Below are 22,450 nucleotides of genomic sequence, written 5' to 3' on the forward strand. Positions count from 1 at the left end.
CTTCAGGTCTCAGAGACTTGGAACTGGAAGCTCCAACCACCCCAATTTGGAGATGAAGCAGCCAAGACGCAGAAAGGGGAAGGGACATGCCCAAGGACACCCCGCATGTCCGCAGCACCTGGAACAGAGCTCAGGTATCCCAGCTGAGGTCCCCACTGCCGGCCCTCAGGGGCTCCCGAGAGGCCTCACCTTCCAGAGCCCATAGGTAGTGCTTCACCAGCTCCACCACCTCCTGCCTGTCCTCTGAGAGCACGATCCCAAAGCCAGCCAGCAGGTAAGAGATGTCCGTGGTGATCCCTGCCCTCACCTTCTGGATGGTGGGTACCACGCCCACCAGTAGCAGCAGGGCCACCTGGAAGAACCCCCAGATCAGGGTGGCAGGGCCTGGCTGTGCTCACACCAGGCACTCCCATCCCAGGAAAAGTGTGTTCTGAGCCTTCAGGGAAGAAACTCTGGCAGCACACGGGCTGCATCTACATGCCCATATCACCCTTCACAGTGTTCTCATCTGTCCCTTAGAGCAGCATCCTTGTGCCTCTAATCAGCACATTACAAACAGATACAAATTTAGCCTCATGGGCCTCAGATATGCTTTCAAGCAGCACAAGTATATGTGTATATCTCTGACTGCCTATCAATCATCTATCTATCTAAACTTCAGAATATAAAGTTTCCAATTTTTCCATGTTGGAGAAAGCAAAGTGTCCTATAAAGTGCCAGCACAGGCACTGAAGCTGGACAGACCTGGATTCAAATTTTGGCTACCCTGAGATATTAACTGTAGGAACTTGGCCAAGTCAAGTTCATCTCTCAGCCTCAATTTCCTCCATCTGTAAAATGGAGAAAAGTCATACCTACCTTCCAGGGTTTTTGATTTTTTTTTTTTTTCTGAGGTGGGGGGGTGGGTAGTGGTGGTGGGGATTTATCAAACATATATTATCTCACTAAATCTTCACAACTAAAAGGAAGAAATTCTATTTCCTCCATGTCACAGCTGAGCTAATTGTTTCAGGGCTGTTGAGTATCTTGCCCAAGGTCACTCAGGAGGTAAATAAAGGAGCTAGGATTTAAATCCACATTTATGTGACTCCAAAACTCGTGCTCTGACCCTATGTGAGCCCAACAAGAGTTACCATCCCCTCTCTTCTGGGTAGGCCAGCATTCCCAAGATGGCCAGAAGTAGCTGGACAGGATTTGGGGCAGGGCTTTTGGAGAGCTGAGCTGAGGGCCTGAGCCATCTCAGGCTTGGGGGTTGGGAGCAGGGGTCCAGAGGCAAATGGCACTACAGAGGCAGGACATACCTGGTAGATGGCCGTCCCTGTCAGGGTGACTGAAAGCACCAGCTTCAAGGGGAGTCGGAATCCTGCAGTCCCCAAAAGGAGGGGTGTGGTGAACCCCAGCACCATCCAGCCCTGGGAGCCCCACCCCTCCCAAGAGGCCTAGGAAAAGGGCCAGGGCTCACAGGACCCTGGACCACCAAGGCCAGGCCAGGGGCTTCCCCTTGTCCCAAGCTGGGGTTGTTCTTCCTGATGACAAGAGTTTTGGGGAAAGGAGCAGACCTTCTGCTGCAGCTGTTCTAGGCAAAAGAGGGGTGAGGTCACCTGTGACTCTTGACCTCAGCTCCCCACGCCATACCTCGCTGTGGAATGTAGAAGTAGCATCTGAAGTAGATCCAGGCCTGGGACAGGAAGCCCTGCTTGGATGTGTGGGAGCTGCAAAAAGACCCAGGCAGGAGGGAGCTCTCAGGAGAACCCCTGCCCTGAGCCTGGGCCCCAGGGTTTGGTTCATTCCTTGTCTCTGCCCCACCATGCTGCCCAGTGCCAGCCTCCCAAACAAGCCTGCCTGCCCAGGCCTGTCCCCTGGCCCAAAGGGTTTGCCTAGGACCTCACCTGCTTTTCAGCTTCTTCTGGCAAAGGAGGGTCCTCAGATATTCTTCAGAGTAGCTGTTCTGAAGCCCCTGTGGCGACAGACAAATGGACAAGCAGATGGGACCTGTCTCGAGCCATCCTGGGCCCCTGGCTCAGGGTACCATAGTAGATGCGCGTACAAACCTCTTGGCTGTGGTGGAGTACAGAGAAGGGCCATCCCGTGGGGACGAGGTCCATGCCCCCCAAAGCTGCTCTTTCCTCCTCCGTAAATAAAAGACTAATCAGTGTCCTATCTAAGAACTCTCAATGCTGGGAAGTTCTTCCTAAGGTCTATCTCCAACCCTCTCCAGCTTTACTCAGTCACATCACATCACTGCTTTCCTCCTGGCCCTCTGACCTCTAGTAGCTAAGACTGAAGCAAAAGGGAACTTATGTCCCACGAGCATATCCCTGACCAGGACACGGGATAGGGCCATTTCGGGTCAGATTCCCCCAGCCCTCTCCTACTCCAGGGAGATCACAAGGGTGACCTGATTTGTTTAAGCCACATTCCAGGACTTAAACTCCCTGCCAAGTGGCAGAGGCCCACAGTAAGATGCAGTGAGCCCCTGGCCCCTGACGATTAGGAAAATATAGGCCATTGTCACCTGTTGCTGTGGCAACCCTGGGATCCAGGGGTGTGGGTCAGCTCAAAGCTTGACTGTGCCCTTTGAGGCTTAAAACTCTTTGACCAAGGGCCAAAGAGGATTTTATTTCTCCTAAGACTTCCCAAGAGGAAAGGCACGCAATGGAGGGAGAGGCCAAGAAAATCCCTGGAAGAGAAGGGAAGGGCCTGGACGAGGTGCTGTGTATCCTGGGGAGCTGCTCCCCTCTTCTGAGCATCTGGAGGGCAGTGGTGACAAGTACTGAGGACCCTACTGCTACCCTGTGAGAGCGAAACCCAGAGTCAGGTGGGCCTGTGGGGGACCCAGGGTCGCCCCAGAGAGGCTGAGCCCACCCGCCTCTTCTCCCCTCACTCTTCATCCCTCCATGGGGACCTTGCTTCTTCTCTGGCTTCAGTCCTAGCCCCTCTCCTGAGCTCCAGGCCCACGGTCCAGTTGCCCGCCAGACCCCTCAGCGCCACACACCTACAGCTACACATCGTCCCCCGCACACCTGCTCTCATCCAGTGTTGTGTATGTCAGTCAGCAACTGGCGTCACCACCCACCTGCTGTCTGTCCTAGATGCCACCCTTCGAGCCTTTCCTTCATCCTCCACATCTGCAGAGCAATCAGCCTTTTGCATCTGTGTCTTTAACCTTTCTCAAGGGCCTCTGCGGAGCAGTCTCCCTCATCCTCCTCTCTCGCCAGGAAGAGCACTGGGCCCCGCCTCCACCCGTGCTCCCAGGTCAGCTGGATGAGCCCTGGCTGCCCTTCTCACAGTGCACTGTAAATATATGTTGCTGCATCCATCTCCCCCAGCACACTGGGAGTCCTGGAGGTCCGACACAAGTCACTCGGCTAAGTCCATGAACCCAGCCTAGGGCCTGGCACAGGGCAGGTGCTTAGAAGGTCTACCTAATCTCAAATAAGATTGCCATATCTTGTAAGAATTCTCTCTTGCCATGATATATTCATCCACCCACCCACCGACTCGCTTTCCCAAAACTTCAGAAGTATTTGTTGAGTGTCTGTTATGTGCTAAGACCTGTCCGGTGCTGCAAATCATGCATGAATGAAACAGATGCAACCCATCTCTGCCCCTTCACTCATGCTCTTCCCTATGCCTGTAATGCTTTCTCCTCATTCTCTCCCCATTCCAGATCCTCACCGTCCTTTAGTCCATGCTATGTCTATCTCCTCCAGGAAGCCCCCTCAGCCAGCCTTAGTTCTCCCAGCGCATCCCTTTATCTAACATTATCCAACCTAGGGTTGATTCATAACGCAGTTCTGCCCTGGGTGCTTCCTGAATCATGTCAGCATCTGCAGAGCTCCTACTAGGCGTAAGGCTCCTGGCCTGTCTCATTTCTCCAGCAGGATCCTCAGTGTTTCAGAAACAGAGCTATGACTTCTCTGTCTTCTGGCCCACTTCTCCTTTGTTGAGTCCCCACTGTGCAAACAGTTTGGTGCCCTGGGCATCCTGGGTGCCAGCCGAGGGCCTGGCCTGGCCTGGCCTTTGCCTGGGGAGGGAGAACCAACCAGTCCCTCTGCGACTCAGCAAACATTTTCTAAGCACCTGTTATGTTCTAGACTCCATACCAGGCATGACCACATGTAGGGGAACAATAGATATGGGCAAGTCCAGGGTGTCTTGGGTGCTGAGTACAAGCCCACCCCAGCCCTGCCCCTTTACCTTGGAACCCGCTGCTGCCCCAGGACTGAAGCCTTTCACCAGCTGCACCGGGTACCAAAGGCTCAGGAATCCAAGGCCCAGAAGGAGAGGCAGAGAGGCCAACAGGGAGTAGTACCTGTAGATCTGGATGGACAGACAAACACCTAGACACACCTACTTTCTGCCTCCTTCCCTCAACCAAAGACAAGGGTTTATTTCCCTTCCCAGCTCACAGGGGGCCCTGAGGGTGGTCTAGGGTGCATGGGAAGGCTTCTGGTTCTTTTAATACTCCCCAGACAGGGCCACTTGGCACCAACTTCTACTTCCCCTTCTCAGGCCCTGCAGAGGTGCTTGCTCCTCTCCCAGGCCCCTGGACTCCCAGGTGCCTTACAGGAGCCAAAGGGAGTATGTTTTGTAATCCCCTCCTACCCACCCCAGGGGGCTGGGATGGGGCCTGAAACGGGGGACATCCACCTTCTATATCCCTACGTTCCTGGTGCTTTGACACAGGCCTGATTTTTTCTATTACAGTTTGCAACCTGGGCATCTGGGAAGTACATGCTCTGCCTCCTGGGGTTGAGGCCCTCCTAGGGTTGAATACGTAGTCATTTGTTTGTTAATTCAATATGTTTTTATTGAGAGCTTAGTATGTGCCAGGTCCTGGCTGGTGAAAAAGACCAATGAAGTCCCTGCTCTCACGGAAACCACCTAATCTTCAACTCTACCCTGAGGGATTTGTGTTATCAACTTCATTTATGGCGGCAGAGCAGGGTAGGGGGGAACCTGGGTCTCAGAAATGTGCTAAGGTGTCCTCAAAACACCTAGCACCACCTGGTATCATTTCGTATATTTGTTTGTTTGTGTGACTGTGTGTCCCCTTCTGGAATGGCAGCTCTTGGGATGTCAGGGACTTCATCTGTCTTGTTCGCAGCTGTATTCCAGTGCCTGGAAATCTCCCTGGTGCAGAGTATATGCTCAGGTATGTTTGTGGAATGAACAAAGGAAGGAAGGGATAAAGCTGGATTCAAATCTGGGTTGTCTGACTCTGGAAGCCACACCCCCACCCTTTGGGCTCTGGACTGGTCAGCTTCACACCCCAGCCAGCTTCAGTGAACCAGGTCCTGAGGTTCTGGAATTCTCTTTTTAGCCCTCTGAGACCATCCCCCAGCTCAGCACTTGCATCCTCCAGCTCTCTTCACTCCCACTCCAGTCTGGCCAAGGGAAGTCTGGGAGATCAATAATGGGGGGATTTCAGGCTTCCTCTCCCTCCTTCTCTGCCCCTTCCCCCCTCCTTCCCCCTCCCAGACTGGAAGCTCCTGAGGGCAGGCCCCGCTGCTTGGTCCCCACCCTCTCCCACAGAGGGGCAGAGCTTGGAATGAGCATGTGTGTAAAGGCGTGGAATCCTGTGCAACAGGGAAGCAGGACAGAAAGGAAAGGAGCCACACTGGTTTAAGCAGCTCTTCCACGCCCCGCCGCCCCAGGCCGTCGTGAGTCAGTGGTTACCTTGGGTGACACCGGACACTCTGCCCTTTGCCAGACCTGGACCCCCAGATGAGCCCAGGACAGCACGCTGCCGAGCAGGTGTGCGGCTCCATGCCTGACCGTGGCACAGACAGCCAGGGGATAGTAGAGGGCAGGGTAATAGAGCAGAGCCAGTATCTTCCACGGCCCTGGAAGGCAAGACAGGCAGAGAGACACAGGATGGAGGGGCAGATGTGGGGCCTGGGTCCAACCCACCCAAGCTTCTCTCCTGTCTCCATCTTCCCAGCCCCTCAGCTGATTCCGTGGGCAAGAGCCCTGCATGCAAATCCAGGCTCTGACTAGTATCAGCTCTGTGATCTTGGGCAAGTTACCTCTTGGAGTCTCAGTTTCCCCGTCTGTAAAATGGAAATAATATATAGTACATTAGCAAAGATAAAATGAGAAGGTATGTGTACAGTGCTTTAGCACAGTGCCTGAGTTAGTGCTCAATAAATTAGGCTACTATTTTATTGCTATTCCCTTCTCTGACCCTCAGCATCTGCCACTGTAAAATGGGGCGAATATCTGCATTTTGTGGAGTTGCTGTGAGGATCGGATGATCTAAGGAGGTCATGTTGCAGGGCGGTGGCGCCTCTGGATGGCAGCTGTCCTTTTTCCCATCACATCCTTGGGCCCAGCTCAAGTCTCCAAGACCCCTCCCCGTACCCCTCCCCACCCTTCTTCATGCTCACACAGGACTGGGCTGTCTGGGGGGACTCAGCCTGTGCTCCCTCCCTCCCAAGGGTGGGGTCTGCACAAGAGCAGAGAGGGCAGTATTGACCCAAGGACAGAGCAATAGAGGTTTCAGGCACTGTGGTGGGACAGTTGGGGAGGGTAATGGGACAGCGTCTCCTGGCCTACGGCTCAGGACTGGAATGAGGAGCCCCAGTGCTTGGGATTCCCACCTGCCCCCTCCCATCAACCCAGCCCAGGGCCTCAGCTGTGCTGGCTACCTTGACCGGGTGGTAAGGCGAGGGTCAGGAAAGGCAGTGGGTCCTCAGTGGGGAGCAGCAAACACAGGGAGCTGAAGAGGACCATGAAGACGGCAGCAGGCACGGTCCAGGGCCTGTCCCCAGCTAAGAAATCCACAGGGCTGGTGCAGAGGCAGGGGCGGGACAGGGGAGAGTCGCTCAGGCCCTGCACGCCCATTGCCACACCTGAGTTCCATAAACCGGGGAGGTGGAGTCAGTTCCACTTTCCAGATGGGGAAACTGAGGTCCCTTCGTGTATTCATTACACAGATGTCTGTGTAGTGCCTCCTATGTAACCAGATCTGGGCCCTGTGGCAAAGTGACTCAGGAACATCCCCTGCCCCACCCCCTGCAACAGGCAGACACAGAAGGAACAAGCCTGAGCGCTACTCCCCCGCCCGCCCACCACCCCCACCCGCCCACCCTGGAAGCTTCAGGAAACAGCCGCCTCCACACTAATCCGTCTGTCTGGGCTGGCTGACCTTCAGAGAGCTGGAGAGTCACAACATCCTTATGCAACAGCCACCACCCTAGCCTGGGAGTGGCCCTGAGGCAGAGGGCAGATAGCGGGCATGGCTGTCCCAGGCATCACCCCTCTGGGCTCAGGGCAAGCCACTCAGACCCTCTGCTTCTGTGCTCCAGCTTGCCTTCATGCCCTGAGGGGTCCATCCTGCTTCGGTCTCCCCCAGGCCCTCCCCCGGGCAGGGCACGCTCTTTCCTGGGCCAGCCAGTGTGGCAGAAACCCCAGGCTAGTTCCTCACAAAACCAACATGGCAGGCCCCACCTCAGCGTGCAGCCCAGGCCTGGGGTGCAAGGCTGTCTACACTGGTGCTCCACCCACCACCTCCCCCAGGCCTTTGGTCTCTCCCACACAAGGCTGCCCAGTCCTGTCTCCTCAGGGTCATCCCCGTCCCAGGCTCTGGGGTTGCAGGGCTGAAGGAGACAAGGGGAGAAAATTTCAGCCAGAGGGACTGGAGGGCAATCCCTCATAAATCTGCCTTGAAGCATCAGGGTCCAGGTAACACCCTCAGGGAAATGAGGGTCAAGATGGCATGGAGTGGGGCTTCTCTGGTGGCACAGTGGTTAAGAATCTGCCTGCCAACGCAGGGGACACAGGTTCGATCCCTGGTCCAGGAAGATCCCACAAGCCGCCGAGCAACTAAGCCCGTGTGCCACAACTACTGAGCTTGCGCTCTAGAGCCCGCGAGCCACAACTACTGAAGCCCATGCGCCTAGAGCCCATGCTCCACAGCAAGAGACGCCACGACAACGAGAAGCCCGTGCTCCGCAATGAAGAGTAGCCCCCGCTCACTGCAACTAGAGAAAGCCTGCGCACAGCAACGAAGACCCAATGCAGCCAAAATATTAAAAAAAAAAAAAAAAAAAAGACGGCGTGGAGTGACCATGGTCTGTTGAGACTATGGGCTGCCTGAGGGGGTATGTCCTAGGGCTGGGCCCTCTTGGGCTCGGTCTCCCTGGGGTCTGGAACAGGAGTGGGTGCACCTGAGTGGGTCTCTCCCCTTCCCTCAGGGGGTCCCAACTAAGCCTGGAGATCTGGGTGGGGATGGGGAGAGCCCCCAGACTGAGAGAGTTTGGGGTGTCCCAGAGGCCAGAGATGGCTTCTAGGTACCTAACAAGCCACCACCCTCCCAGAGTGGCCCTGTCAGCTGGGCCCCCTGATGGGGGGTGCCCAGGCCAAGGCACCAACCTGGGGAGCCCAGGCCTGCCGTGCCCACAGTGGGGCCAGAGCTGGCGGCGCTTCACCAGCATGGCCAGCAGCAGCAACACGAGGATCTGAAAGGAGAGCACAGAGGACGGCTCGGGTGCCCAGGCCTTCCCTGAGGGGCTGAGTCAGAGCACTTGATCCCAGGACCCCCTACCCCACAATGCACACTCCTGCAGCAACTGGGGAGTGGCTAGGAGGTGACAGAACTTTGAAAGGTTGGTCTGCATCCTGGTTTGGGTCCCCACCCTGGGAGAACTCCCGGTACCCACTCCCATATTTGGGCTCCCCAAGTATCCCTTCACCAGCGCCAGCAAAGAACACACATGCCCCTGTTCAGGCTGGCGGTAGGCGGCAAGCCAACTGGGACTCACCGACAGCACAACCAGGCAGGCGTGGTAGAGGCCAGGTGGCACGCTGGGGTGGCAGGAGGGCACCAGCCTGCAGAGCGAGTGAAGGCTGGGTCAGGCCAAGGTAGGGAAACCCCAGGTGTGCAGCCCAGTCTGGGGTTCCATGCTGTCTATACTGGGGCTCCACCCACCACCTCCCTTGACCCTCTGATCTCTCCTAGACAGTTCAACTTCTCAGGGCCGTTCTGGGCCTCTCATGACCCTGCAGTGTACCGGTCCCATGCCCAGCTCTGAGGTTACAGGGCTGAAGGAGACAGGGGGCTCCCAGGGGAAGACATGGGAGAAACAGAATGGGCCAGCTTGGCCTTTCTATCCATCAAGGCCCACTTCATTCCTCCCTCCTCCAGGAAGCCTCCCTGACTGCTCCAGGCCTCAGATCTCTCCTCAAAACTGTGGCTGAACACACTGCCTGGGTCCGGCAATCAGCAATTGGTCCTCTGATTTGCCCTTCACTCACTGGAATCCAAGTTTGGTCTGTGTCTCTGACTGGAATGATCTACCTTGGTCTTCCAGGATTTATGTCTCTTCTTTACCTGTTCTATTAAGGGCTGAGTCACGTGGTAGAGAAAGGTATCAGGTAGGAGTCCTGAGCTCAGGGCTGGATGTGAACCTGGGAGAGCTGATAGGACTGGGTTCCTGGGGGAGGGGTAGACCTCTGAGTTTGCCCAGTTGGAGCCTGGGAGCACCAGAAGGAGGTAAGCAGTGTGGGCAAGGCCACCAAGTTCTGGTGGGTGAGGAATCAGAGGAAGCCCTGCAGCTGGGCCCTCCCTGCCGCAGGCAGGGCTCACCCACCCAGCTGGGCTCCTTCCTGCTGTGTGGAAAAGAGGGATCCCAAGGGTGAGCCTGAGTACTCTGGAACAGCCCTACCTCCCTGAGCTTGGAAATCCCAGAGAGTGAGAAGCAGGAAAGAACCCAGTCACATGGGCTTGTCCTTGGGGTGAAGGGACAGAAGAAGTGTGTTTTGTGCAATTTCTTGGCCAGGGTAGAGCCAGCCTCTTCCCAAAGCAGCAGAGTAGGTGTCATGTAGGGGATCAGGTTCCTGCTGTCTGAGCTCAGGCCTCACACTCCCCACTTGCAACTCTGAGGCATTGTACTCCAGTATGTGGAGTGGGTTTTGGGTGAGGCAGGGCCCCTCACCAGCCCCAAGAGTTCAGAACCACCACTCCAGGCCCTCTCAGCCTGCATCTCGTCACCTGACAAAGTCTTACTCAATCCTGCGCCCCCCCACCAGGCCCAGCCAGGGCAGGGGCTCCGCAAACTGTCCCTGGAGCAGCCTGACCATTTCCCACTCCCCCCAGACCAGGAGCCACCCTCACCTCCATGGACCCCCTCCAGGGCCCTGTCTGGGGGCATCTCTGGTCCTTTCTGTACCGCCCAGGGCCCCCCATCTACCCTTTACTTAACTCAGTTTGGCTGAGGCTCATGGACCCTCAAATGTTTGAGGTCTGAGCAACAGAAATTTGGCTGACAGCTCGTGGACCCATGTTTTGTGCCGTGGGACAGGCAGGATGGCACAGACACAGAGAAGGCTATGTCAGGGAGGGTGGGAGCTTGATCCTTGAGGGGGTACAAGCAGATGCTAAAGGATGAAGAAAAGGGAGAGAAATTTGGGGCAAGGCCTCAGAGGGGGTGGTATTTGAGTTTGAAAGATGGTAGCATCTCTTTAGGCAAAGAAGGGGCCAGGGAGCTCCATGTAGAGGAAAGAGTGGCAGGCAGTAGACAGTGTGGCTGGGGCCAGGCAAGGTTTTCAGCTTGATTACAGAGCAGAGGGCCGGTAATAGCAGGCACGGGAGGCACTAGGGAGCCACTGAGGGCATTTGAGCAGGACAGTGTTCTGGATTTTAGGAGATTTCTGTGGCTAGATTTGAATAACAACAACAGTAACTAGTATTTACTAAGTATTGAGTAAGTGCCAGGCACTTTCTATGTATTAACTCAGTTAATTACCTAAGAGGTGGGTGCTATTAGTATCCCCCTTGCGTAGATAAGGAGAACAAGGCTCAGAGAGGCTAGGTATCTTGCCCAAATCACACAGCTAGTAAAGCACCAGAGCCAGAATTCGAACTGAGGTAGTCTGACTTCAGCAGCCGCATGTGACCAGGATGTGAGAGGCAAGGAGTACGTGGAGGAAGATATAAAGTTGAACCATATGAAATTGCCATTTCTTTCTATCAAAAACAGTTGAATATCAGCATTTTCAAATGGTTCAGCATAAATAGTCACGGGGGAGCAGACATGTCAGGCAGTATCTCAGAGGTATTTAGGTGGCAGACTTTACATGCCTTAATGTAGAGGAGGAGCAGAGAGAAGGGGAGTTTCTGGGATGACTGCAGCGTTCTGGGCCTTATTCCAAGACGAAGAGTGAGGACAGAGTCAAATGGAACCCAAGGAAGCTGAGGCTTGGTCTTGGGCAATTCAGAGGTGGGGATGGGTACTCAGGGACAGAGGCCGGACTGCAGTATGGTGAGGACACTGAGACAGAGAAGAAGCAAGGCAACTGTTTCTAGAAGTTTGGCTCTGAGTGAGAGGTTGCAAAGGGCCCCATCCAGAGGGGAGGGCAGAACACATCTCTGTGGGTGAGAGGGAAAGGCTGACTGTCTGGGGCGGGGGTCTGTGGGCCTGTAGTCCCCGGGGGGCCTGGAGCCCTGCTGCCTGACCCTCTCCCTGCTCCCACAGCAGAAGAGCCTGCAGATCACCCTGGCGTTGACCTCTCTTGGTGGGAGGGCAGGCCATGAAGGGAGCCTCCCAATTCCGCCTTCCAGGCAGCCGTTTGAAGTGGTGGGGAGGTGACTGACATCCTGGACAGCTGCCACAGATGTATTTGTATCCCCAGGCTCTGGCTGGGAAACTCGGTATTGATGAAATGGGTGAATGACACATGAGCACATGGCAAGTAGGGCCCATAACCTGACCAGAGGAGCCTCTGGGGGTAGGAAAGAGCCAGCTCGGCTTATACACATCAATCCTATGTCCACAGAAGACCCCAGACAGTGCATCCCATCGCCATCAGACTCAGCCCCACCCCCAACCTCTCCAACCAGGTCCTGGCGCCACGGGGCCACTTGGATAAATGTGACCAGGAGATTGAGTCCATCCCAGACACTGTCACCAGTGCCCACAACCTCGACTCCAGCCTGCTGGGGCACGCTGAGGCACAGGGGGGACCACCGTCCAGAGCTCCTCAAAGCTTTGGTGTACCACCTCGCCGGGGTGTCTGACTCACACAGGGAGAAGTTAGTCCGAGTCTGCCTCCTTGGGATTCGCCCGGTATCCCAGCTTCCCACTCCCACCTTTGGCAGGAAATTCGACTCGGTTTGGCCAAGTAAGTAGATTCAAACAAAGCTCTTCATTCTTACCTGCAGTGGGAGAAGGGAGCTACAAATTCTAGATGACACCCACCTTAGGGGTAGTACTCCTCATTACCTAGTCCCTGCCATGCACCCAACTTTATTCTAAGGCCATATCTAAATACCTGAGCCACAGAGCAGGCTGCAGGCACCTGGCCCCAGCCAATGCCTGGACCCTGAAGTGGCTAAGGACACAGCTTCAAATTAGGGCCTTAACTCAGGGAAGATTCCGTGTCCTCTTGGGGCTCCTGGGCCCCTCTCCATTCTGCTGCTTCCCTCACCTCACACATACACAGCAGGAACGTGGGGAGCCCCGGGCTTTCGAGATCAGCCAGGGAAGGGGAAGAGGGCACACTTTTACTGACAGTAGGGCTGCTTTCCAGGTGGTCAGAACCCCGAGTCCTCCAAACAACATCTCCTTCCCCCAGGCCTGGGTGGGGCCTCCATCCCTGCCGGGTGACCCCAGCCTGGCCAGGCCACAGCCCTGGCCCCTGGGGAGGCACGCGAGCATTTTTCCTTTCTCAGGTTTTGGTTGTTGATGGAGAACAGATGTGCACACAACTGGCTCGGCAACCCCCAGTCTCACCTTTCTAGTTCCCCAAACCTTCAGACAGAGAAGGGAGGTGGGGGATGGGGCCGGGGCCAGGGACAACAAGGGGAGAACTGGGCTCTGGGGCCCACGCAGGCAAGGCGTCCTTGGCAGCAGGGGGGCACAAGGAGGCCCAGCTCCTCCGCCAGGGTACCCAGACTAAACGAAGATAGAAGGGATCTGGGCAGAGGCGGCTGTGGGTCGAGTCCTCAGGCCACACTGGGCTGGGCTGAGGCCGCCTCCCTCCCCTGGGCTGGCACGAGCACTCCTGCTGAAGAGAACAGGGCCTCCTCATCTTCACGGAGCCTCAGACCAGCCAAAGCCAACTGGGGCGGCATGTTTCCTCAGACCTCCCCCTGTCCCAGGCCTGTCCAGAGAACCTGAAGCTTGCTAACAGCACACCCCAGATGGTCACCACAGGGGCCAGTAGCACCTTAAAGGCGGGCCCGATTCCCTCAACCACTCACCCAGGACTCTCCACCCTGGTTACAGGCCAGAGTCACCCAGGGAGCCACCGCAGCCCAGCTGGATCTGAGTTTGCAAGGATGGGGCCCAGGAATCTTTTTATAAAACACACCACAGGGAATTCCCTGGCGGTCCAGTGGTTAGGACTCAGCGCTCTCACTGCCGGGGCCGGGGTTCAATCCCTGGTCAGGGACGTAAGATCCCACAAGCCACATGGCACAGCCCCCCCAAAATAAAATAAAATACAGTCAAAAAAACCAAACACACCACACAGGTGCTTTTTGGGTGACTAGCCTGGCCCAGGTCCTCCACCTCAAGTTTCTTAACACCAGTGCAAGGGCTGTTCTCACCTAACAGGCGAGGAGACTGAAGCCCAGAGAGGCTTTGACTTGCCACGGGTTCACACAGCAAAGGAGCAGCAGAGCCCCTCTTAGCAGCCCTTGCTCAGGGTCTTCCCCATGCCCCCCACCAGTAACCTCTGCCACACCCCATGTACTGGCCGACAGGGCCAGGGGTTCCGACTCACCCTTCTGGCTCGAGCTCCTGGCCACCCTGGGGCTCGTCGATGTACCAGCTGCCGTAGGAGTCCTCTTCATCTGTGGCCCCGGAGGAGGTCTGGTTTCCTGCTGCCTGGGTCGACATTCTCTGGCCCTTTTCCTCTGACCCCCAAACCAGAGGGAAAAAGCCACTACAGATGTGAAAAGAGGCTTGGGGCGGGGAAAAAAAAGAAAGAAAACCCAAACAAAGAAACGTTTCTCTTTAATCCTAAACGTTACTTTCTTGCTTTTAGCTCTCTGGGAAAAGCCCTCCTGGGAGTGAGGGTCTGGGCCGGCTGGCACAGGAGAAGGGGAAGGGCTTCTCCTGTCCGCTCCTGTCCCTTCCCACCCAGTCTCACGAGGTCCTGCAGGAGGTAGTTATCCCTTGGGGATGGTGCCCCCTCAGGGTCCTTGGGCTTTTGCTGGAGTACCCGTCTGTCTCTCTCTCTGACTGGCCACCGGTAGGTTTTGACTCAAAGCACCATTTTCAAAGAAGTTTTGTCCAATCCAAGCTGCCCACAGAGAGCACCCCCTTCCTTCCCCCTCCTCAAGCCCACCCAGATGGACCCACAGACACACACTCAAGGAAGGACCAGGGAGGAAGGAGCTGGGGAGATGAAAGGGTGGGCGGGCCCAGCACAGTCTGCCGGCCCCTCCCAGCTGGGCTCCCAGCCCCTTCCGCTCTCAGGGGTCCAGCCCAATCCCCCCTCTTTGTTCGGGCTCCCTCGAGACCATCCCCCAGCCTCAGCCTGCCCCTCGCTGGCCCCCTTGGGCCTCAGTGATGGGAACACACCGTGGTCCTCACAAGACCCCCTTCCAGAGGCGGAGGTCCAGCTCCATTGGCGGCCTTAGCCTGGGAGGAGTGCGGCCAGGAAGGCCGGCACCTGCCTGCACGCACATACCTGCCTTCAGTGCCTGCCCCAAATCTCCCACACATCTGCAGGGCCCTACAGACAAGACAGGCATTCCAGCAACCCAGGGAGACTGCTGGGCCAGGGCCAGAAGGAGGGGAGGGAGCCTGTCCATTCCTTCTCCTGGAGGAACATGTGTCTCGCTGGTAAAATCTTTTTGTTTCTCCAACTTGATTTCACAAGGAGATAACTCACCCCCACAAGGCAGAAATTAGTCCTTTAAACACGAACCAGACCCACGGGTAGGCAAGGACCCTGCCTGCCTCCTGTTCCTCCTGGAGTGTGGGGTGAGAGTGAGGGTATGGAAGGCAAGGCCTGGGCAGGAGATGGAAGTTCCTCTCCCCCTCCTAGCCCCCAACCAGGGGTGGAGGTATGGCAAGATGCAGACAAGGCAGAGAGCAGTTCTCAGGCCCCCTATCCCTAGATGGGAGTCAGGCCCCCTGAAACTTTGAGGGTCCCTGCCCTTCCAATACCCCACAGGGTGCCTGGGCCATGGCCCTACCCAGCTAAGGCATTCACTCAACAAGCTTTTCAAAAGGACGTTCATCCATTTATTATTTTAACATAAATTCATTGAACACCTACTAAGTGCCAGCACTGTTTGGGGTCCTGGGAAGGGAGAGTCTACAGTTCAGGGGGACACAGCCAAGTAGGTAAATGACCTCAAATCTGAGGGTTACAAAGGGAAGGCACGAAGTGCCCTGATGTATATCACCGGAAACTGAATTTGGTCTGAAAGAATGCGGGGCGGGGGTGGTGCCGTGTGTGTCTTGAAGAAAGAAACCTTTCAGTGGAGATCTGAGGGCAGGGAAAAGTCAGCTGCGCAGAGGGTGGAGTTGGTGGGTGGGGTGGGTAGTGGAGGGAAGCGTGTCCCTGATAGAGGGAACAGCATGAGGAATGCTCAGAAGGGACAGAGCTTGAAATCCTAAAAGCTCCCCATCCAAATTCTGTAGCCAGGCTCACAAGGCCTTCCAGAATTAGGGCCGGAGGGCTCTGTTGGCTTTGGTTCCTCCCCCTCCTTCCCAAATGACCCCTCTTCCAGGAAGAGGGCTCTGGCCTCCCCTTTGCCACCCCACAGAGATGTCAGCATCTGCTGACTCAGAGCTGAACCTGAACTTTGTTTGATGCGATGCAGGAGCCCACACTGCCCATCTGATCCCAGGGATCAGACCTGGCTATGATCTCCTGAGGGCAGAGTTCTACCTCTTCTCCTCCTCCTCCTGCCTCCTTCCCCTGATGCACAGTACCCAGCACTGGGGCCACAGGGACTTTCTAAACTGGGTTTGGCAAAGCCATTGCTTGTCCTGGTGACCATCGCTCCTCCATGGGCCTGTTCCGTGCAGGCTGCTGTTTCTCCAGCCAGGTTTCCAGAGCCCTCTGCTCCAACACCAGAGCCCTGCATTCCCTTCACTGTTCAGGAGTCTTAGACCCATAGCTTAGGGAGCAACTCACTATCTGATTTTCAATCCCCCTCATGATTCCTCCAACAGTTGGAGTCCAGTCTGTGCCGGGGAGCTCACTCCCTCTACAAGGTAGAGAAGTTCATAGCTGGATAAATCCCTGTCCGAAACTGCTTTCTACCCTGCGAGGAGGCTGAGTCTGCCTCCTCAGTCTGGTTTGTTCATTCCCTCATTTATTCCACAGATGTTGACTGCATGCCGATTATGTGCCAGGCAAGGTTCTCCACGCTGAGAATATAGCAGCGAGCAAGATAGATAAAGTCCTGTGCCCCAGGGAACCTCATGTGTAGTGGGGGGCAGGGGGGGACAAAACATGTGTCATGTGCAGACCCCTGAACAAAGGGGGGCGGTACCCAAATGGGAGCTGAGGAAAGACATTCAGGCTGCCTGGAGGAGACTCCATCAGCCTCAGGGGCTATTGCGAGGCCGGCAGGGAGGGGCCCAAGCTAAGTTCAGGCACAGTCCCTTCCCCACTGCACTATTCCCCGACCCAAACCCTGCTCTGCCCCCAAAGAGACCTCAAGTGGAGACAGCGCCTCCCGCCACCCCCGCTGCCGCCCCGCCCCCTCCCCCCGGCCCGGGCTAGCCCAGTGCCCATGGCACCACCTCCCTCCTTACTGGGGAGATGCAGAGGCCACCTTCAAGGAGGCCCTAAGCAGAGGTGAGAAAGTGTGAGCTTCATCTCTCTCCCCAGGTACAAGCACAGCGGACAGAGGGCAGTCTTTTGCTCAGTACCTCTAGTCAGGGCCAGGCTGAAATGGGAGGAAGCAGGTCCAGAAGGAAAGAGCTGGGTTTCCATATGGCAGGGAGAAATGCCCTGGTTGGGGAGGCAGCCTACCTGGATTGGAGCCCTGGGACCGGCTGTGTGACCTCGAGTGATTCCCTTGGCTTCTCTGAGTCTCAACCCTGCCTCTCTCCCAGGAGGGATAGGTTATCCAGCCAGGAGATTCTTTGATTGTGGGCTCTCCTCTCCCGCAAGGCCCCCACTCCCTGCCCTCAATGACTTCACAGCCCAGGAATGTAGAGCCAGCACACCAGGCACTGGTTGTAGTAAGAAGGTCAAAGCCACAGAGAGCAGCTGTGACTGCCCAGGCGTCCCCCATTGTCTTCCACCCACCCTCCTGGCCCCCAGCTCCCCTATACGCTCTGATGGGGGCAGGGAGGCAGGCGGGTCAAAGATCCATGGCTACTACGTGGCTGCATAGCTCAGGCTGGGAAGGGGACCCCACTCCTTGAGCCCAAAGTACCTCCTCAGATTGAAGCTAGGAGAGCTCACATCTGTGAAATGGAAGGTTACCTCTGACGTGTTAGGAAGGATGCCACCTGGCCAGACTGCAAGCTGGCAAGGAAAAGTATTGAGAGGAGAAAGATGGTAATGATATGCTCCTGAAAAATTTCTCCAAAGGCCTGGCAGCAGAGTGCAGGGCCTACCCTCTGGAGTTGGGCCTACCCTTTATAGGAGGGACTCGTATCCAAAAAAGTCAGAGACCTGCAGGAGAGGAGGAGCTGGCCGGTGGAGTTACCTGGAAGACAGACAGTAAAAACTCGGAGAAGGGAGAAGAAAGGAGAAAGAATAAGGAGATGGACTGAGCAGTCTTGAAGGCTTCCTGGAGGAGGGGGCCTGGAGCAGGGCCCTGAGGTCAGACAGGGTCAGCAATAGCAGCAAGAATGAGGTGTAAGTGTCATACAAGAGTTGCAAAGGGAGTCTGAGAGGCAAGGAGAGAGCAGGGCAGGGCTCAGGGCTGCCTGGCTGTGCCCTTGTGAGCCCACACGGGCACATTCACATGAGGCTGACACCAACACCCAGGGAGCAGCCCAGGCCAGCAATGTTCCTAGCTTAGCACAGATTGGGGGGCGGCTAAGTCCCACTCACTCTGAGATGGGGGTCACAAAAAGCCTCTGGGCTCTGAGCAGACGAAGGCCATCTGCCATCTGGGCCTGGCACGGAGCTCCCCTTGGGCTGGAGTTGGACCACGAAGCCCTCGGGACAGGGCTTCCTTCCTCCCCATGTTTTTGTTCAAGTTGATTAAATCTGAGGAATTTTGGCATCCAGGAACAGAGACCCACGTGTGTGCCTTCAGCAGCCTGTGGTTATCAAAATCCTCAAAGGGTAAAGGGCTAAGCTTAAAAGGAGCTGACAGTGGGCCTGAAGGAGTGAGGAAGAACCTCAGAAACACCCCCAAGGACTCTCAGACCCTCCAGAGCACCTCCAGAATCTCAGCAATACCCCCAGAATTTTAGTAACACCACAAGAACTCCCAGAACTTAAGTATCGCCGGCCATGAGCCCACAGAACTTCAGTAACGCACCAGAACCTCTAAAACACCTAAGAACCTCAGCCCACATTCCAAGGACCCTCAAACTCTGGCAAATCAAGCACTGGTAGGGGCAAGATGGTCAAAACCATGGTAAGCAGTTGCAAAAGGCCCAGAGACCCCTCATTGCTCACCACCCTCCCATCCCAGCTTTTGGCTCTCTGAGTCCAACTGCACCCCCCAAAAGTTCTACAGCACCCAAACCTCAGTAACACCCAGAGCCTCAGCAACACCCCAATCCCCAGCAGCACAGCAGAGAATGGCCAAGGGTTGCCTCAGTCCAGGAGTGGGGGATGGCCCATGTGCCTGCCTGTGCCGCCCAGCCCACCATGAACCCATGGATAAATAGCCAAGGCGGATTCAACCCCATGTGGACCAGTGAGCTCTGGGTCTTCCCCCATCTACACAGCACACTCACAAACACACATATCGAACTGCCCCTGGCACACACAGGCTCCTAACCCTGGCTCCAGACCCAGCCTGACCCCATTCAGTGGCCGGAAGGCAGCGCTGTTGGCTGCTAAGCCCACGACAGCAAAGTGTGGATGGCTCTCTACCTCCTACCTCCCTTGCCATGTGAGAGCATCAGAAGCATCTAAGACATGCCTTTCTTAGAATTCTCCTGCCCGCCTCACCAATAACATCATCATACCATGAGGGAAGTAAGCCAGACTGCTCTGGTATGAGTGTGGACACTGGTGAGGAGAAGGAGGGTAGCCAACTGTTCCAGGGAAGCAGTGTGTTCTTCTGCTCCCAGAGTGCCGGCTAGAACTGACTCAGAGGAGGCAGGTTTCAGCTCAGGACAAAGGTAGCTTTCTTTGTCTCACAGAGCAGTGAGCCCCCCATCAGAGGAGGCAATCAAGAATAGGCTGGTAACATCAAGATGCCTTCAGAGGAGGACTGGCCAAAAGGCCATGAAGATGTCCCCAGCTATTAGAGGCCTGGATTCTCCCTTCCCAGCACGTCCTCCCTGGGGTGGTGCCACCATGGTCTGGTCTTGAGATGGGGGCTTCGTGCTGCCCTCCTTCCTCACTGAGGACACCGACTCCTGGGCAGATCCCCTGAGTTCTCTCTCCTTGTTCCCTGCTGACCACAGGACAGGGCTCTCCATCAATCTCTTGCCCACCAACAGACCCTACTCAGACACAACTCTTCTGATGTCTCCCTGCCTTTTGGAGCTCGTACTAGCTCCCCAGGGTCCCTCAAGTACAGCCATCTCCAGGTCTCCAACCTCATCCCTCAGAATTGCTCAACCCTACCATTCCTGCCCCCTTCCCACCCTACACCTTTGTTTGTGCTCTGTCGTACCCCCTCCCCGCCGTGCCTTTTCCTTGCTCCCTCACCTGTCCCGATCCTACCTGGCCTGCCCGCAAGGCTTGGCTCCAGCCCCACTTCCACCAGGCGTTCTCTTGACCTCTCCCTTCTGTATCTCCTCCTTCTCCTTAGTGGTCACCCTGGGGAGTCCTGTGCCTCCAGGCAGGCAAGGTGCTCCCCAACCCCTGGGGCCTCCTCCTCTGAACGCCAGCACCAGCTCTGGCTGGGATCCCGAGGGAAGGCTGGTTGTGCAGTCTCAGCACTCAGCCCTGAGCAGAGTCCCCAGCACCTGCTTTAAAAGGTGTTTGATCTCCTCCTCCCAGAAAGGCAGCTCCCTCCTTCCCACCAGCTGTGGCCCTGCCCCTCCTCCCGCCCCCCAGGCCTCCAGCCTGTGATTCCAGCATCAGAGAAGCCCACCCCACCCCCACCTCCCCAGCTCAGGCCCACAGCCCAGCTGGGGCCCCACACAACACACAGGGTGGCTTGTCTTTGGCGCAGACTCTCCAACCCCCAAACCATTTGCCCGAAACTTGATCTCCTTGGCCCTCAGAGTCACCTCAGTGGAGAAGCCTGCACAGGGCTTTAATGCCTGAGTTTCCCCAGCTGTGGCCCAGGATGGGCTAAGGAACCCCCTACCTACCTTCATTTGTCACCATCCATCACTCCCGGGGAGCCATTGCCTGATGAATTGCACCAAGCCCGAGGGGAACCACCAGCTAAGCTTTTAATAACCGGATCAACAACCTGCTGCTGCCCAACTGGGCTGAGGGCCCTGACCATGGGAAGGGCGGAATTTGTCACACTTTCATGGGGCTTTGGGGCTCAAATTTCAGGTATGATCCATTCCAGGGGGAGAGCCAAAAAGCTCTCTCAGAGAGCTTTCTCTTCAACTCCTCATAGCTCAGTCTGTCTCTAGAAGTCTGGGGTTCTGGGGCCTGCTACTCACCCCAAGCACCTTCCTACAACCCCCAAGTCTGCAGGGACAGTCGCCCCGATCACCGTCCCAGAACTTGGAAGCGGAAGTGATTAGCTCAGATTCACCATGCTCTTCCCTCCCCCTCCTAGCAGGGGTGCCCTGGAGGTGGGTAAACGAGAAGGAAAAAAGGACTCAGAAGGTGCTAAAACATGGTGCTATGGTAGTCAGGGAGGGAAGGGATAAAAGGTAGGGACCAGAAGAAGGGCCCTAAATTCCCAAGAGAAGGATACCAGGGGAGGTGTCTTCTTCCTTCTCAAAGGAGAAAGAGTGTACAGTTAATAAAAGGGTGGAGGGCTTCCCTGGTGGCGCAGTGGTTGAGAGTCCGCCTGCCGATGCAGGGGACACGGGTTTGTGCCCCGGTCCGGGAAGATTCCACATGCCGCGGAGCGGCTGGGCCCGTGAGCCATGGCCGCTGAGCCTGCGCATCCGGAGCCTGTACTCCGCCACAGGAGAGGTCACGACAGTGAGAGGCCTGTGTACCGCAAAAATAAATAAAAAAAATAAAAGGCTGGGGCAGCCAGGCAGCATTAAGATGTGAGATTGGCTTCCAGTGATGGTAAAGACCCCAGAACAGAGGGCACAGTGAGGATGGTGCCAGGGCTGTGCTTGCTCAGTGGGAGGGAGGGAGGAAGGGAGAGGGAGCAGTCCAAACCAAGATGGAAGGGGTCTCTGAGCTGACTGCTATTTTCCCCATGGAGAAGAAGGATTTTCATAGAAAGAGTTAAACCCACGACACTAGGAGAGAATTAAACTTTGGCCCATTTTTAGGAATCTATCCTCAAGTACCAGTTGCATATATATGGAGAGAAGATACGCAAGACTGTTAGTAATGTAAAAATTTGACAAGCCTGATATCCATCAATAAGCTTTGACAAGGCTATATGGTAAGGCACTATTCAGCTGTCACAAAGAATGAGGTACCTACCTCCTGTGGACTGGCATGGCAGAACCTCCAAGACATAATGTCATGTAACAATAACCAAGAATGCAAGTTGCAGAATAATACACACCCATGTTCCTTTAAATTAGGTATACGTGTGTGTGTGTGTGTGTGTGTGTGTGTGTGTAAATACATAAAAAATGAATCTAGAAGACACACAGCAAACTGTTCACAGTGATCACACTCAGGGGCGGGATGAATTTGGGGAAATGAAGGGAGATTTGCACTAGTAAAAACTATTATCTATCTATCTTTAGTTAGCAAAAGGAAAACATTGTAAGGCTGTGTTGAAGCTGCTGTGAGGAGCTGTGATGGCATCACTGAACTGTGTGAAATACATTCTGTCCCCAACCTAGTATTGCACATTCCATAGCCTCCCTTGAAGCTAGATGCAGCCCTGAGTCTAAGTATTAGCCAATAAGATGGAAAGAGAAATGTTGAGCATAACTTCCAAAGAGGTGTTCTTTAAAAGAGAGGTGTTTTCTTTAGTCTTTCCTACTTCCAATTGGTTGAAATGTGCTTGTGATGGCTGGCTCTCAAGCAGCCATCTTGGACTATGAGGTGAAGGTCATGAGTTAAATAGGATAGAGCAGTAAGTGAGCTGCAAAGACGGAGTCTGAGCTAAGACCAGATCTTAGGGCTGGAGGAGACCTCAGAGATCCCTGCTCTACCCCTACTCACCCTCACATCCAGAAGAAACTGAGGACCAGAGAGGCCACATGATGTGTCAGGGGCAGTGACTGAGCTAGGAGTTTTGCCCGAGATCCCCCACCCCCACCCCACCCACAGGCAC

General features: G+C 55.6%; 1 protein-coding gene across 1 annotated transcript in view; it reads right to left on the reverse strand.

The window, feature by feature from the left end:
* The window catches only part of STRA6 (signaling receptor and transporter of retinol STRA6), a 29,279-nt gene extending 8,835 nt beyond the window's left edge, over window positions 1-20,444 (reverse strand). Inside the window, exons 1-12 of the mRNA XM_059058678.2 lie at window positions 20,382-20,444; window positions 13,732-13,912; window positions 8,769-8,835; window positions 8,380-8,465; window positions 6,654-6,793; window positions 6,033-6,056; window positions 5,683-5,849; window positions 4,201-4,323; window positions 1,890-1,957; window positions 1,636-1,712; window positions 1,302-1,363; window positions 190-352 (exon numbers count right to left, since the gene is read on the reverse strand). Of these exons, the coding sequence (XP_058914661.2) occupies window positions 190-352; window positions 1,302-1,363; window positions 1,636-1,712; window positions 1,890-1,957; window positions 4,201-4,323; window positions 5,683-5,849; window positions 6,033-6,056; window positions 6,654-6,793; window positions 8,380-8,465; window positions 8,769-8,835; window positions 13,732-13,912; window positions 20,382-20,397 (1,174 nt within the window). The 5' untranslated portion in view covers window positions 20,398-20,444. The remainder of the gene's footprint in view (window positions 1-189; window positions 353-1,301; window positions 1,364-1,635; window positions 1,713-1,889; window positions 1,958-4,200; window positions 4,324-5,682; window positions 5,850-6,032; window positions 6,057-6,653; window positions 6,794-8,379; window positions 8,466-8,768; window positions 8,836-13,731; window positions 13,913-20,381) is intronic.
* Between the last annotated feature and the right edge of the window lie 2,006 nt (window positions 20,445-22,450).

This window comes from Kogia breviceps, chromosome 3, assembly GCF_026419965.1.
Source record: "Kogia breviceps isolate mKogBre1 chromosome 3, mKogBre1 haplotype 1, whole genome shotgun sequence".
Taxonomy (NCBI): domain Eukaryota; kingdom Metazoa; phylum Chordata; class Mammalia; order Artiodactyla; family Physeteridae; genus Kogia; species Kogia breviceps.